General features: G+C 43.0%; 1 protein-coding gene across 1 annotated transcript in view; it reads left to right on the forward strand.

Annotated features, from left to right (window-relative positions):
• Positions 1 to 15,995, forward strand: part of ITPR2 (inositol 1,4,5-trisphosphate receptor type 2) — a 273,845-nt gene that overhangs the window by 239,127 nt on the left and 18,723 nt on the right. The window contains exons 53-55 of the mRNA XM_065626844.1: positions 3,186 to 3,313; positions 5,085 to 5,250; positions 6,507 to 6,667. Of these exons, the coding sequence (XP_065482916.1) occupies positions 3,186 to 3,313; positions 5,085 to 5,250; positions 6,507 to 6,667 (455 nt within the window). The remainder of the gene's footprint in view (positions 1 to 3,185; positions 3,314 to 5,084; positions 5,251 to 6,506; positions 6,668 to 15,995) is intronic.

Genomic DNA, 15,995 nt, shown 5'->3' on the forward strand with positions numbered 1-15,995 from the left:
CAACATTCAGCAAGAACAGTTTTGCTCATCTTAGCCACTGAATCACCTGTTGAAAAATAGTGCTCTACCTTCTGTCTTCTCCTGGGACAGATCTCTTGTCTGGTAAAAGTGTGAGCGTGGTGGAAGGCAAAGGCATGAGATTTGGTGGGATTCATGTTGTAGCAGCACGAAGAAGTCCACAGCTGTTTGTAGGAAACATTAAATGTTCCCAATGGCATCTCAGGTCCAGAGCGGAGGCATAAATATGTTGCTTTTTGGAACAGATCACTGCTAATCATTTGTTCTGATGAGACTCTGCTTCTTCCTTGAGTTTGAGTGGTGCTCAGTCACTGCTCATGCTGGTGAGGGTATTAACTGGGAGCCAGTCTGCTCTGCTCAGAGAGCATCCCCTGTCTGCAGCCTGCTTTCTCACTGCTGCACTGAGCTGCCAGCATAAAAATATTTTGTCTCATCTCCCTCAAGGTCTCCCACTCTTCACTCCAAAGTCATTTCCATATCACTTAAGTCTTTGCCTGGTAAAGTGCTTAATCACTTAAAGAAACTTCACATCCTGCATACAGTACCTGGCTCTTTGTGCTCTATAGCCCCTGAAGACCCTGTGCTAGAAAGAGAAACATATATGTTTGTAAAAGGGGACATTTTCAAAGACTCATTCCACTCCCAAGCCTGGTACGGCTCTCTGCAAGTTCAGCTAGATCCATGCAGACACTCATGTGTCTCCCCTGCCGGTGCTTGTGTTGGAGATCAGGTCCAGAAGCCAGGTAGCTGTGGGCCATCAGATGGAGATTTTTGAAGTAAATCTTCCTGTCGTCCCACTTACTGCCCTGTTATTAACATTGTGGGGAGGTCTTAGAGCTTAACCTGCATTACCTTTGAATTAAACTTTATCAGAAGCCCATCTACCTAATGGAGTCTAGCCACTAATGGGCCACTCACCAGGCTGGAGCTGGTTACAAGTAAAAACCCCCTGAACCTCAATTAGTGTTGGCATTGCGTCCTTAGCAACATTTCACTCTACACATCCACCCCTTTTGGTAGTGTGGGCGTAGTCTGTGTTGACAGGTGCTGAGTCCGGACTGTGAGCGCCGCTGAGCGCCGGGGCAAACCAGCGGGGGCAGAACATGTGCCCGTAAGGTTATCCAGCTCCCAGACTGAAGAGCTCCCGCTCTTGTCTCTCCACATCTGGGAGGGGGAGTAAACACAGAGAAATCTATGCACTCCACAGAGTCTACATTACTGCACAGGAGGTTTCTGCCAACTTCAGGCTGCCTGCTGGCTGATTCTCTGGCAAAGAGCAACGTGAGCTTGCTTTTCTTTCTGGGTGCAGTGCGGGATGCTGATTGTCTGTGTTGTAAGATGTGCCAGTCAGCTGATGAGTGGTATCTTGCGTCTGGGCTTGCTCTGAGCTTGCATCTTCATGGACATGGAGAGTTGTGAGTTAGGTTTTCTAGCAGATAACTCTCTCTGGTGTTGCAGCTGCCCATTCACAGCCCTGGTTTATCCTCACCGTTCACCAGAATCTGACCATCTGCTGTTTCCAGTACCTGATCCTGGTCGTATGGACAGTGAAAATCTTGTTCTGCAGTTACCTAAAAGAAATAGAACCTGTGGCTTGTATAAAGGTCTTTCATTTATCTTGTGGATGATCATCTTCGCAAGCAGAGATATTAGCTCAAAAAAAAAAAAAAAGTTTGGATGAGGAAATAAAGGTAGGGTACAAAAGCAGAGGAGATCAATTGGTACGACAGTGCTACTAAAAAATGTACAGATGTGGCAGAGAAAAAAAAGACTTTATTGTTTCAATCCTTTCAGTTTCAATATTTAAGCATTTTTTAAAAATCTGGACTTATTAGTGGTAGTAGTGTCTGTAATGACTGTATAGTTTAACAGGGAAGTCTATTCTGATGTCTGCTTTTGCTTTTCTTTTTACTTAGAGGTCCTTAAATCAGAAATTCTTTCTCATTTAATTTGCTTGCGTAGCAAAAGCAGTGGTGGCAAAGGCAGCAGATACCAACTCTATTCTGCAAATACCGATCGTGATGCATACACCGCAATTTGGGAACCCATGTTTTAAATCCAAATTGCTTGTCTGTAATATGAGTGCTTTCAGTCAATTCAATTTATCAACGTCTGTCTCAGTCCCCCAGATGTGGTGGTTTGGGGCTGTTAAATACTATCGCAGCAGGATTTTGTTATTTATGAAACTACGTTACAATAAGCACATGAAGCAAACCAAGTGAGAATCTCTGCCCTCACCGCTTAAGCAAATGTGTCCCAAAAGAAAAAGGAAGTCAGGAGAAATGGCAGCTACAGTCCTGACCCTTCCGTGCAAGCCAGCAGGACACAGGGAACAACTCAAGCAGGGCTCTTCAAAAGGAGGCTGTTGCTGCAGCCACAGCATGGGGGTGAGCGCGTGGTGGGAGGAATTCTGGCCGGGGTGGACAAAGTTCCCCCAGGGATTGATGTTCCAGCCCAGCTCCTCTGCACGTTCAAATACCTCCTGCACAATAGTACCCTCTGTGGCTCGGCCAAAACCACGCAGCAGCTCTGCAGCAGAGATAAGAATAGAACCCAAGTTTTCAAGCTGAGGTCAGGGAGAGTCTTTCATTTAATGTATATCAGACCTGCACTTGGGCACGTGTGCTGTTAGAAAGATCATGGACAGATTTACTCGTATAAAAGCCAGCCCCCCCTTAATGATTTGAAACGCTAACATGACTTGGCTTGTACATGAGTAGGTAGAGGAATGATTTCACAGGAAGACAATCCTTTTACGAATGTGCTTCTAATTCTGTGTTTATATTGCTTCTCCTGTATGTGTCAGCTGTGCACGTAGGAGGCTCACTGAAAAAGCAGTCATACTGAAACCAGTGGGAGTGCTTGCGAGGAAAAGGGGTACTCCCCTCAATAGAGATGGCAGCTCTGGGTCATTAACAGAGTTACTGGCAGAAGAACTGCTTGGGATTTTTCTCTGCCTCTCTTCAGGCTAAGTATGCCTGATGTGCCTAAGCGTGTCACCAGCAGTGATGTGCAAATCGATAGGGATGATCAGGGAAATTCTAGCTGAAGAATGTGAAAGGCACATGTGTATTGCAGTTGCTCCCTCTAATACAGAATTGCGGCTTTGTTTGATAAGTGATCGCTTGATGCTGTGGTTCCTAAAGCTGCTGCTCCCTTGTTTGCAGGTGAAGAGGAGGAGGATGGAATAGAAAGGACCTGTGACACTCTGCTCATGTGCATTGTGACTGTATTAAACCAAGGCCTGCGAAATGGTGGTGGTGTGGGAGACGTGCTCAGAAAGCCTTCCAAAGATGTAAGTGTTCTGGCTGAGGAGATGCATTACTCTCTGTGCTTCTCATGGATGCCAAAGTCAGTTTTTGGAGGTTATAGACGGTATTTGTATGTAGTCTGCTCTAATGTCACGCAGTTGATTTATCCATGTAATTTTTACATCCCAGATGGAATATTTAATGGGAAGAGCTAAGCTTGGTGTGATGAAGATAGCTGAAGAAAGGAACTCTGGGTAGTTGTTTACCCCTTCTGGAGGGTATTGTAAACTTCCAAGGGTTGCTAAGAAGTGTTACTGGATTGTATCACTTTTCTGTTACATTAGGAATTATAAATGCAAATTTTGAAAGGGCTTGATTGATGAGTGTATGTCAAGACTCTCCAATGTAGCACACAAGGTGTATTTTTAGCTGAAATTCAGCATGGCATCTGCCCAGGAAGAGGTCCTGTTGTTCAGTTGTACTCAACTATCATTGAAGTCAAAACAGAATTTCGTATGTCATCGTATATGCCCTCTTCCAGAAGTTTCCTCCAAAATTCAATTCATTTAAGGAGTACTCATAATATTTGTGTAGTTATATGCATTTTTATTGAAGTTGAAAAGGAACTTCATAAATAAAGACAATCTAGCAGCACTTTGCTCGGTGACCCACACCATACATAACACAAGGATTAAATTCATGAATAGGATCTCAGTAGGGTTTGCAAGAGTCCAGCAAAAAATAACCGAGATCTGGATAGAAGAGCTCCTTGTGCTTGTAGTAGGAATTTAGTCATGTCTGATAGACTGAGAGGTTCTTCAGGCACCATAGTCCATCCCCATGAAGTCTGTAAACACTTACAGACTTTGAAAATGACCCTTGCCATTTAGCAGTCATTTAATGCTACCTATGTTATGCTAATATGGAAGTACTTTACAAAGGGTAGCACTGTTATCTCAATTAATGTGTGGAAAACTGAGAAAATCAGTGACTTCCAATTCAGTGTCATGGTGAAGAAAAGGACTTGGGTTTCCTGTTCCTCCTTCTTACACTGTCTCCTGTTTGCCACAGAACAACTTCGCTATTTTTAGACGTGTCAGTGGAAGTCCAGTCCAGCCTTTGCAAGAAGGGAAGTAGTTATGATGTAAAAACAAAAGCGTGATGAAATGGCGAATATGAGCACTTCATGGGGGTGTGCGTGTGCAGGTTGTGTTCCCGAAAGACAGGAGCGTGGTCTGCCGGCTCGGAGCCAGTGTACAACCGTGTGACGGCACCAGCACTCTGCTAAAACCATTAACGTGCCCTGCTTGGGCGCAGAGTGTGGTAGCCTGGCCTCGGCATCGTGCAAGCATGCTCCCCGGGTTTACAGTTGTTCAGCATGCAGACATGGCATCAGCCTGGAGTATTCCACAGAGACATACCGTAAGCATCTCCCTGCGTACCACGAGGCGGTACTCAGAGCAGCTATCATTGCTCTCAGTGGGTACTAGAAGCTGCTTCTCCCTCTTTCTGTGCTGGCAAGGTAATTATCTTCAATCGAGCACGATGTGAATGCATCTACACTGCGTCCAGTACACACGCTAGTCGTGCTATGTGACGCAACATAAAGGACAACAGGAGTCCCAAAGCAATAAGAGCACGTCAAGCCAAATTTTCTTTGCTGAGTGATGTAGGTAGTCCCTGTCTATGTAAGGCTAGCAGAATTTGGCGTATGAAAAGAAAGATGTGTAGCTTTGCTTGAGCTAATGTGAAAATGTTTAATATTTCAGAGGTGTTCTATTTTTATATCTTATTGCAACCTTATTATTGTTTCAGGAGCCCTTGTTTGCTGCGCGAGTTGTTTATGATCTTCTGTTTTACTTCATTGTCATAATTATTGTTCTAAACTTAATCTTTGGAGTCATCATTGATACATTTGCGGATCTCAGGAGTGAAAAGCAGAAAAAGGAGGAAATACTAAAGACAACCTGTTTCATCTGTGGTATGTGTTACTGAGCTATTGAGACGTTTGATGGGTAAAGGACTAAAATGAACTGTTCAAAAAGTAACACATGCACCTAAGGGGTGGTTGTCTTCTACAAGGAAAGTCTACAAAAATGTCAGAGTTTGGTTCCAAATCTGTTCTCTCTCAGTAGCAAAAAGATTTGGTTGCGGAGTCAAAAGTTAGCTCTGCTAAGAGGTGGCTACACAGTCTCCACTCAGGATCTGGGGAGGAAGAGCTGTGTCTCACACTCACATCATGACCACTAATGAAGATGGTGTGCAGCTGCTGACTTTATTTCACAAAGCGTAATGCAGATGAAAGTACAGCTTGCTATTTCACAGCACAGAGCATTCCAGAAGGGTAGCAATAGTAAAATCTGCCTGTTTCAGAAGGTGATATGAAACAGGGAACAGAAGAATTAAAAGAAAATTAAAATCATCTTCGCAAAACCCACAGATAACTCACACTTATTTTGAGGAGTGTTCACAAAGAGGACACCCTAGGGGACATTAGAAGTAGGCTAGGTGTTGTTTCCTTGGTTGTGCGGACAGGGATGAACGCTGTGCAGAGCACAACAGCTTTAGTGTCTGTGGAAGACTCCACAAGAGATCCAGGGAGGAAAGTCGTAACACTGAGGGAAGCATCTGTGAATCCTGTCCTTTGTCACTGTGGTATTCTTCTTCAGAGATTTGACCTGTCACAGGAAAAAAAAAAAAAAATTCTTATGACTACAGCTCTGTAAGACTGAGTGATTACAAAGCTGCGGAGACTTGCCCTCGCTGCTAGGTTTAAGCGCACAAACAATCCCACCACAGCTTAAGTGGGACTGTTCACATGCTTGATGCTAAATGTGTGCATAAATCTTCGCAAGATCGGGACCCAGATTGCACGCTGTGTGCTTACCAGTATACATTTAGAAAGAATCAGAGCCAACACTTGTAAAGCACTTTATAGCCCTCAGCGTACAAGGCACTGTAAAACTGTAACATATTTATTATATTGTTATTGTTATTAAGAGGAAATATCACAAAAGAGAATAAACACTGTGCTGAAAGAATTCTGTCAGGAGTGCCTTCTGGCCTGGTATTTCTTGCCTGGCAGTTACTGTATGCAGTTATAGCTTTAAAATTAAGATCTTTCAAATTTATGATCCCTTAAATTAAGTTAGATTCCTTTCTCTAACATATTTAACAGATTTGGTTATTTTTATGTTGAAGTTTATTTTTTTGCATTATGTCCATGTCTTTTCACAGGACTGGAGAGAGACAAATTTGATAACAAGACCGTTTCATTTGAGGAGCATATAAAGTCAGAACACAACATGTGGCATTATTTGTACTTTATAGTTCTTGTCAAAGTCAAAGATCCAACTGAATACACTGGTCCAGAGAGCTACGTGGCGCAAATGATTGTGGTAAGTCAATTTGGACACGTGCTTTATGCAACTGAGAGATGCTCCTTGCAGCTCGAGCAGAGAATATCTTTCTTTTTCCCTCTCTCTCAACAATAGGAGGCATCGATCTGTATTTTTAAAGATCTTTTCACGTGTCTTACACAGTCTGCCACAAAGCATAGTCTGAAACATAATGAAAAAGATGAAGGCACAGGCCATAGTCTCCGGTTTGGTGTTCGTGCTCTCATGCTCTGTGGGTTCTGCTGCTTCATTAGCCAAACCAGGGGCAGAAGAGCATGCATCATAACATCTGCTGCTGCTCCGGCTTTGTCCAGTATCTCTGGGCTGCTGTCCAGAAAAGTAACGTCTCCTGCTGAACAGTGAAATGCGAGGTCAGTGTTGAGGGCTAGTGCTTTTTCTCCTATGACTGCTCTGAACAAGCTATTGAAAAGACCAAGAAGAGCTGCCGCAGGGATTTGAAGAGCTACAGAAACTGCCTCCTGAAGCAGTGAGCGTACGACTTGCATTCAGAGAGAGAAATTTGATGACACTGGGGCAGAGAGATAGTCGATTACATTTCATTTCCAGCCTGCCACCAAAGAGGGTTCGTTCTGGTGAGAGAGGGGGATGGATTATCAAGGCTGCCTGGCTTGAGACTTCATTTTTGCGGAATTCTTCCTACCTATTGGGATATTCTGGTGCAGCATTTTCTTCCCATGGACTTCTGGCAGATATTGCATTGCTCAGGGCCTGTGCCAGGGTCTGCGGTTGCAGAGCTAGCGTATGTCTAACTCCCAGAGGAGGATGTAACCAAATGCGCATCAGGCTTTGCTGTTTGTGCCCTTCTGAGCCACATTTCTTATCAAGAGTATCTGCTCTGTTATAGAATCATAGAACAGTTTGGGTTGGAAGGGACCTTCAAAGGTCATTTAGTCCAGCCCCCCTGCAATGAGCAGGGACATCTTCAACTAGATCAGGTTGCTCAGAGCCCCGTCCAGCCTGGCCTGGAATGTCTCCAGGGATGGGGCATCTACCACCTCTCTGGGAAACCTGGGCCAGTGTTTCACCACCCTCACTATCCTTCATCGAGCCTTTGATTATACATACTACCCAGCCTCACTAGTGAAGTTCTGGGTGACCTTTAAATCCTTAGTTTAGCCAAGAGAAAGATGCTTCTCCTTTAACTTGAGCTGTCTTCAAGTCAGACACCTGGTTTAAATTGATCCCAGCTCCCTGCCTTGTCAGTGCAGAGAGCTGGGCTATTTATCCTGCCCTGAGGCAGGTGTCTGGGATAGCTGGGGTGACTCACCCTCGTATTGCTTTTCTCACTCTATTGAGAGCCTCAATGATTAGTTTAGACAAGATACCTAATTGGGAGCTGGCTGAAGTTAGAGGAGATGACTCCCACCCACTGCGCAGGCTTATGCAGTTTACCTTGAAGAACTCGCATTAGTAGAATGGCTGGTGTTTAGACGGGAGTGTATGCTTGAATGCTGGATGAAATGGAGCTTTTGTAAATGCTGTTACCACTACATGGGAAGGTGGTACGGCAGGTGGTGGGAGTTGAGTACCCCGGTATGGAGAAGCAGCCTATGTCCATGGACATTTTGATTGCCCAGCTCAGGGCATTTATGCTGATAGGCAGTAATGGATCTACACTTCTGTAGTATGATGGGTGAGATAGCAAAACTAAAGCAAATGCTTTAGTTTAGCAAATGATCTTATGTTCCATTACAAGAAATCATTCATAGTGGCAAGTTGTCCTCTTACATGTGAAAATATTTTAGCTTCTCTCAGAAATGCACTTTAATTTGTGGAGTCAATAACGTTTCCAGACTCTAGGGCTTGTCTCATTTGTCTATTTCTTCTCAACTCCTCTTCCTCTCCCTGCAGTGTTTGTGTGATTTTAAACTTTGCGAGTATGTGCGTTAAGCATTAATGTTTAATTCCAAGGAATACATTAATATTCATAGTAAGTGTATTCATCCTGTGGCAACAGTGGCTTGACTATTCTGATGTAATTCACTAATGTATTTTACATTTGCATCAATAGTGGGAACTCCTGTTTGAATATCTAAAATATTAACAGAAAAGCACCAAAACAAATGTGACCTCAAGCACTGAACTGATTTCTCAAAGCCCCTGTTCCTGCCTGGTGAAATGCTGGTGGTTTACATGGTTAGCAGTAATCCAGATTTGGGGATTATTAAACCCTCTGAAGGAAGTCTTATTTTTCCAATGAGTATATATAAAGTTAATGGTTGTTCTGGATTATGGGAGAAGTACATATGGACCTGGAAGCATAAAGCTTACATGGAATTGAAGAAGGAATGGAGGAGTGGGGAAAAAAAAGAGAAACAAATGTCTGAGGAAACTACAAGTGGCTGGTGTGGGACTAGTAATTGTATCTTTGTGTAGTTTAAATTCCCCAGTTCAAAATCTAGGGAAGGTATGCTGCAGAAATACCAGTGCTGCATAGCAGAAGCAATTGAACTACTTAAGTGAACAAAAAAGGACTTTCTCTTGGAGCCAGAGAGATTGCTGTGTACCACATGGTACAGGGAATATTAAGAAATGAAAGAAAATAATCTGACTGGAAGAGTGGAGTATTCTGTAAGTATGATATTCAACTGGAAGAAGAGATTTAGAGATACAGCTTTGCTTATGACCAAGAGTCAAAAGGAAAACACTCAGAGGTAGTTTTGGGCTGTCAGCTGTATGAGTGTACATGTTTGGTGTGTTTCAAACACACCATGATAGTAATGAACGTAGCAGATGAGATGTACTATGCAGAAATTAAGCCTGAGGTATGGGTTTTGTCCTGAAGACCAAGAGAGAAGCTGATTCTGACTTTGTGACAGGCTGAAAGCTGAGCGACCGTTCTTGTGATGCTGGGAGAAGTGACCCTGTCGCTGGTAAGAGACCAAGTTCTGGTGAGGATCTGGCACAAGAGAGGCAGACTTCAAATTAACCTTTCACAAGGGAACTGGGGCTTGCCAGTGGAACTGACTCATTGCTGGAGGAGGCTGACTGGGGGTGTATGGCAATGCCCCAAATATTTATAAAAATAGGGTGGCTGGAAGAACAGGGCAGTCTGGGGACCTCTTTGAAAGGGGGTGAGGTGGAATGCAATTTTATATTTCAGATGATACAGAACATGGCTGAAAAAAACTCCATGAATCATACTCCTGGAAAAGCTCTCTTAGCTCTACTAGTTTTTATTATGATTAGGTATGCCTTTTATAGCTGTTTGTGAAGGTTTAGCCAATCAAAGACAAATTCTGTGTTTTCACAGCCATATTACTTAGAGAGGACTTCTACCCAAATCATAGCATAGCATAGAATCATAGCATAGTTTGGGTTGGAAGGGACCTTCAAAGCTCATCTAGTCCAGCCCCGCTGCAATGAGCAGGGAATACAAATACAATCTTCAAGGCTCAGATCCATCCTTAAATACACGTAGTTTGCTGGAGTATGCTGGAGTAACTTTAATAGAAAGTAGAGTTTAACTTCAAGTATCTTCCTCACTACCCCTACAACTGCGGTTAGGAACCAATTATTATTTGTACTTGTGTACTGCTGTCTTGCAAAGCACTGCAAAAAAGTCGCATGGGAGTGCTTATCAGTATTAACTAAGCACCAGGGAAAACATTGGCAATTTCTGATACTCTTTTCTCCATTGCCCTGACCCATCAGGACCCAAAAATATAATTGTCTGTATTATGACTGTCAATCTTTTTTATGTATCATTTGTCCAGCAAACAGTGATGCATCTGGTTTGAAGGCTTGCTGATAGCACAACTGGAAAATCCAGTTTTCTTGTTTTGGAATAGTATTCGAAAGGCTGGGAGTGAAGAGGGACAGGAATTATTTATGCATCTAACTTTGCTTTCCCAGCTCAAGAGAAGGAAAGAAACTTAGAGTTGATGCTGTAGACACCCTTCACTCAAAGGCAATATTTTTGCAGGTTGCCAAGTTCGCTTGTATTTCGGCTCCAGGGGTGGCTTGTTTCGAGGCATTCCCATTAGCTCACATGTCTCTGGCCCCAAAAGACCTTATAGTGGGGGAGAACTTTTGCTTTCTACCTCTGGACTGTGGACATCGTCTGTTCCCTGTGATTTTGATTGTCCCAGCGGCTCTGTATTTGCTTCAGTGCTTAGCATACTGCTCTGAGCAGTGACAGAAGTGATCAGTAGCCATCCAGCTTTCATAAAGCAAGGTATTATTTTTTCTTCTTTTTTTTTTTCTTTTTAGAAAAAAGCATCAAGCATAAAGTATATTGCAAAACAACAAACAGTTTCTAGACCTCTAGCTTTTCAGGCAGTTACTTTATGGAGATGTTGGTAGGAATAAAGCACTTCAGATCTTCCAGTGATGCCCATTCTTCTTGCACACTATCTTATATCAGCTATCAGGTGAAATATTAATGAATATTAAATCAGGGCAGTGGGTTTTATTATTTGTTTGTTATCCAGGCTTCTTTTATGAAATCATACAGGTATTACACAATAACCAGAAAGACATGAACTTTGAAAAGCTGGCTACACGCCTTGCATTTGCATTGAAAACCTGTATGAATGATTCCCCTATTGAATTTTCATTCCTGCAGAAAAAAACTTCTCATCTGACCCATTTGACCAGAAATACCATCCCCAGCAAACCCATAGAGATGCACGTAACTTGTATTACATCGATACAGCAATCTTTGAATGTTCCTTGTGTCCATTTGTCAGAGGAGACAGTTTAATGCGATAACTAGAACAGTGAAGGTTAACATCCAGATTTTCAGACTTCTCTTTTCAGAGGTACAATTTGTGCATGCAGTTTTCACCTAAGCTTTGGTAGCTACAAATAGATAAATGGAGGCAAAAAATATAGATGACTAGTTGCTGAATTTTTTGCAGCAGAACAGGGAAATATGAATTAGCCTATGATTTGTGCCTCTATTCATTTGCAAAAAATAAAAGGCTATTGGCATAATAATTAAATTAATTATTTTGCCCACTGGAAGAATGACAGACTCTAGCAAAGGAAGCCCTAAAAGTTTTGTTCTCGCATGCCTGGTCCACAGTTCTTAGCAAGTTTCATAATGGATTTTATCAGCATTAGTACTACCTGTCATAACTACATAATTACAGCACCTAATTATATTATTACTTATTTACTCTAATTATGTAATTGGATGTAATTGTTGCAATTACATAACTCCTCAATCAACTGAAAAGTGCTCTAAAACCAGCCTGTGTTCATAAGAGTAAAGGATACTGCTGTGCATTAGACCATCTCCCTGAAGCAAGGCAGTCTTTGGTGGGAAATTAAAGGTTCTGTCCTCCTGCCATCATGGTCATTGGGACCTTGAGCTTTTATAGCATGATAGTATAATAAAAGTATTCCTTTACATCTTGTTTCATCTGGAAATGTATCCTCCCTGAATGGCAAATTCCTAATACTAAGTCCTTCTTCAGGCTACTCAGGATCCTCACACCTTCACTGAAATCAAAAGCAGAATTCCCATCAGCATTGTAAGGACAAAAGAGAAGAGACAGGTTGAGCAGCATCAGCCTGAAATTCTGAACAGCGATTTTCTTTACTTATTCAGTTCTTTTAAAGGCACTTTTCTCTCACAGCAATGGCCTGTCATTGGTAATGTGACAAAATATTTTAACTACTTCGTTTTAAACATTTCAAAATTTCATTTTGAAGGTGTCAGCTTTTTTAAAAAATTATTAAATAAAATAAGTATTTGATAAGATGCCTTGGCTGCTTCCATGTTGTGAGGAAAAATGCTTTCCCCATTTTCAAAAAATCTAGGTGTGTGGGGGTTTTGTTTTGGTTGTTGTGGTTGTTGTTGTTTGGTTTGGTTTCATTTAAAAAAAAAAACCAACACACTGACATTTGAAAATTGACCCGAATTTAGAGCTCCCTTGAGCTGGTGCTGTTGTCTCTCTTCTTCCTACCTCCAGCCTCATGTTTTTGCCTTCTTTTTCTATTAGATACCCAGAAGTGGGTATTAAATTCAAAAGCGACACTGGGAATAATGCCAAGTGAGCCACGGAGAAGCCTTACAACAGCTGTCACTCTGCTCATGCTGCGTCCTGGGCAGCGCGAGCCCTTTTCCCTCGGCATCCTTCCCTGTCCCGCCTCGCTGCTCTGCGTTTTGCCACGCTCCCACCCGAGGAGCGGAGGTGTGATGCGAGCCCTGGCAGCAGGGAGCTGCTCCCCGCCTTCAGGTCTCCACAGTGATGCTGCGAGGTCCTGGCCGAGGTTGCTCCGGGTGGCTGTGACCCCCCAGCGTCGCAGTGGGGACAGCGAACAAGCTCCCTCCTCGAGCCGGAGTTGCTCGTGTGTAGTCCCTGGCACACCAGCGTGTGGCCTGCAAAGGGATTTTTTTTTTTTTTTTTCCCATTTTAGCCAACCTCAGGAGAAGTAGCTGACTGTCAAAACAGCAGAAGTGTGAGCCAAGCGGGACCTGCGGAGCTGAACAGCTGTGGGTTGGGAGCCTGGCTGCCCATCCTTTTGCACTGCGGGGCAGTGAGAGGTTGTCCCAGGGTTAGTGAAGGTGTTGGCGTTTCACTGATGCCAAATTCTGGTGCACACCCCCAGCCTGATGTCCAAGGTATTCTGTGGCCATCCATGAGCAAACCACATGTGTCATGGCTTAACTGGAGCTAGCAATACAACCATGATAGCTGCTCACTCGCCCCCCTCTCTATGTCCCCAAATAGGGGAGAGAATTGAAAGGTAAGGGAGAAACTTGGATTGAGATAAACACAGTTTAATAAAATAACAAAATACTAATACGCTACTAGAAAATATATATATAAAATAGAAATAAAAGATACTCAAGGCAGTTCCTCACGAACTTGGTCCACACTGAGCAGCCAGTCCCAGGAAGCAACACCTGGTCCTGAATAGGTGATCGCGGAGAGAGAAAAAAAAGAAAAAGGCAGAAAGGCCCACAGGCTTCTGCAAAACGGCAAAAGGCCAAACTAAATGTCCCAAAGCGAACTCCTCCGGCTCTGACAAAAAGAGCGAAGAAGAACATGAGAGAGAGAGACCGGAAAATGATGATCCCAGCTCTCCTTAACTATGAAGCATGGTGCTAATGGGATGGAATACTCTCATTGCTCAGCCTGGCTGTCAGTCACGCTCTGCCCCATCCATGCCCCCCTTCCTCGCTGCCTCACCCCTGTGGGCAGAGCGCTCAGAACAACCTTGGCTCTCAGACCAGAGCAATTAAAAACATTAACTCTGTGCTGGGGTGTTATCTCTTGTTCTTAAACTAAGTCCAAATAATGACCGTGCTAGCTACAAAAAAGAAAGGTTTCTAACCACATGAAGAAAATTAACTCATCTTCAGTCAAACCAGCACACGTGGGGAACACACACGCTAGAGGGGGGCAGGTCCAAAGGAAAGACAGACAGTCGAGGTGAAGGCGATGAAAAAGTGCCGTAAGGAAAGAGGAAGACTATGCTGACAGCAGGCAGGTAAGGAGGAGCAGGGTTTGTGGAACGAGCTGTTCTTTATTGCTGTCAATTCTTGTCAAAGAATGTAATAAAATAATATGTACTAAAGGGCTGTTGACCTCGACTCTTAAAATATAACTTCTTTGGAGAAGAAAAAAGTTCTGACATCCAGGATTTTTCTGTTCTGTTATCTATCGTCTTTTTGAATCTTGGAGGCAAAGGTTTTCTCTGCTAATTTTTATCTCTATTCTATAGATATTACATCCGAGGATTGCTAGTCACTCTATGGGTAGAGAGAATGACCTAAGCTGGAGAAATGTCAATCAAAGATGACATTAATGCTGCAGAAGGGACACTTGGGTTGTCAGGAAGACAGTCCGGGTGTTTTTCACATGCACTCCAGTGATTCATCATAGACGATTTAAGAGTTTTCCTTCCCCAGATGTCCACCATACCCTTCTGTTGCAATTAACCACAACAACAGCAGAGGGGGGAGGGCAAGCGATGTGTTTGTTTGTTCGCTCCTGAGCTTCTGCAGTTCGCAGCCCAGAGTACTAATGTGAAAATTGGTGGGCATTGAAGTCACGCCAGTCTGAACTGCACTGGTTTTGAGGAGAAGGCACGGTACCGATTCTGCTGCCTCTTTATAGGTAGGATAATATCAGCAGGGAGAAAAGGCACCCAGCTCATAGGGGTGACCCCTTCAGCTGCTACAGCTAAATCTGCCAGGGATGGTGAGCTGTGGTTCTTAAACTGGCTCACTATAAATAAACTGTATTTTTAAGGCTTCTTCATTATCATAAATTCTAGTTCAACATGAAGTTTCTGATCTGGCAACTCACAGACTCAAAAATGCTTACAGGACTTGTGCATACAAATGCTCTGCTGGAGTGGGGCAAGGAGTTTATAACTTTGGGGAAGCTAATACTACTCCCATTGTTAGGTCTGATTTATTTTACTTTTTAAAACTGGCCTCCCTCCAAAACCTAGCAGATGTTATCAAAGAAAAACTTGCAAGGATGAGATGTGTGTACATATTAAGCCATGCAACTTTTTCTTAATTACTTTTAAAAGACTGATATGATGCATGTCACATTATGAGTAATTACTTACCATGGCAGTAATACCAAGAGCACAAAAGCTGGCTGCTAAGTAAGATCTGAGGACTCTCTGACAGGCTAATTTCCTAGGAAATACAACATCGGTTTTGTCTGCAGTTGGATTTTCATAAAATAAGCAATTAAAGAAATATGCCTAAATAGATGATTTACTGCTCCCATTTTTCTGTTGTGCTCAAAATAGAAGAGCAAATGAGAATGCAGCTCTCTGTGTCCTTCCACATGGATGTGGGCCCTGCAGGAGTTCAGGGCTTCGGTTTAGGTGCACCAGGTCCCAGAGAAAGTCCTTTTTCTGCATCAAGGGCTGCCTGAAATTCACAGAGGATCTCAGAGCTTTTGAGTGGTGATATAGAGTCACTAAAATAGAGCTGGAATTGTACTTTACACAGGTTCAACAACTTTGGGTATATGAGGGGAAGTCCCTATGCCCTCATAGACCCAACCGTTACCCAGTTTTACATTTACAGATTATATTGAGACGTTGTTTTTCCTGCTGCTAGGTATTGAATTATTTTTCTATTATTGCTTTTCCTGTTGTTCAAAAATAGCCTTCATTTCTGTAGGTAGGCCATTGCTTTTTTTGCCTCTCTGTACAATTTTGCCTCTACATCATTATCTTATACAAGTGCTGAACACCTCCCTCTCCACTTCGTAAAATAAGCAATTACAGTAACGTGACTAATTATCTGATTTCCTGCTCATTTGTGTGTTGCTCAAAGCATGACGAGTTAGCATCACATGAGGACTGTGCATCTTTGCACAAA

This window comes from Caloenas nicobarica, chromosome 1, assembly GCF_036013445.1.
Source record: "Caloenas nicobarica isolate bCalNic1 chromosome 1, bCalNic1.hap1, whole genome shotgun sequence".
NCBI lineage: Eukaryota > Metazoa > Chordata > Aves > Columbiformes > Columbidae > Caloenas > Caloenas nicobarica.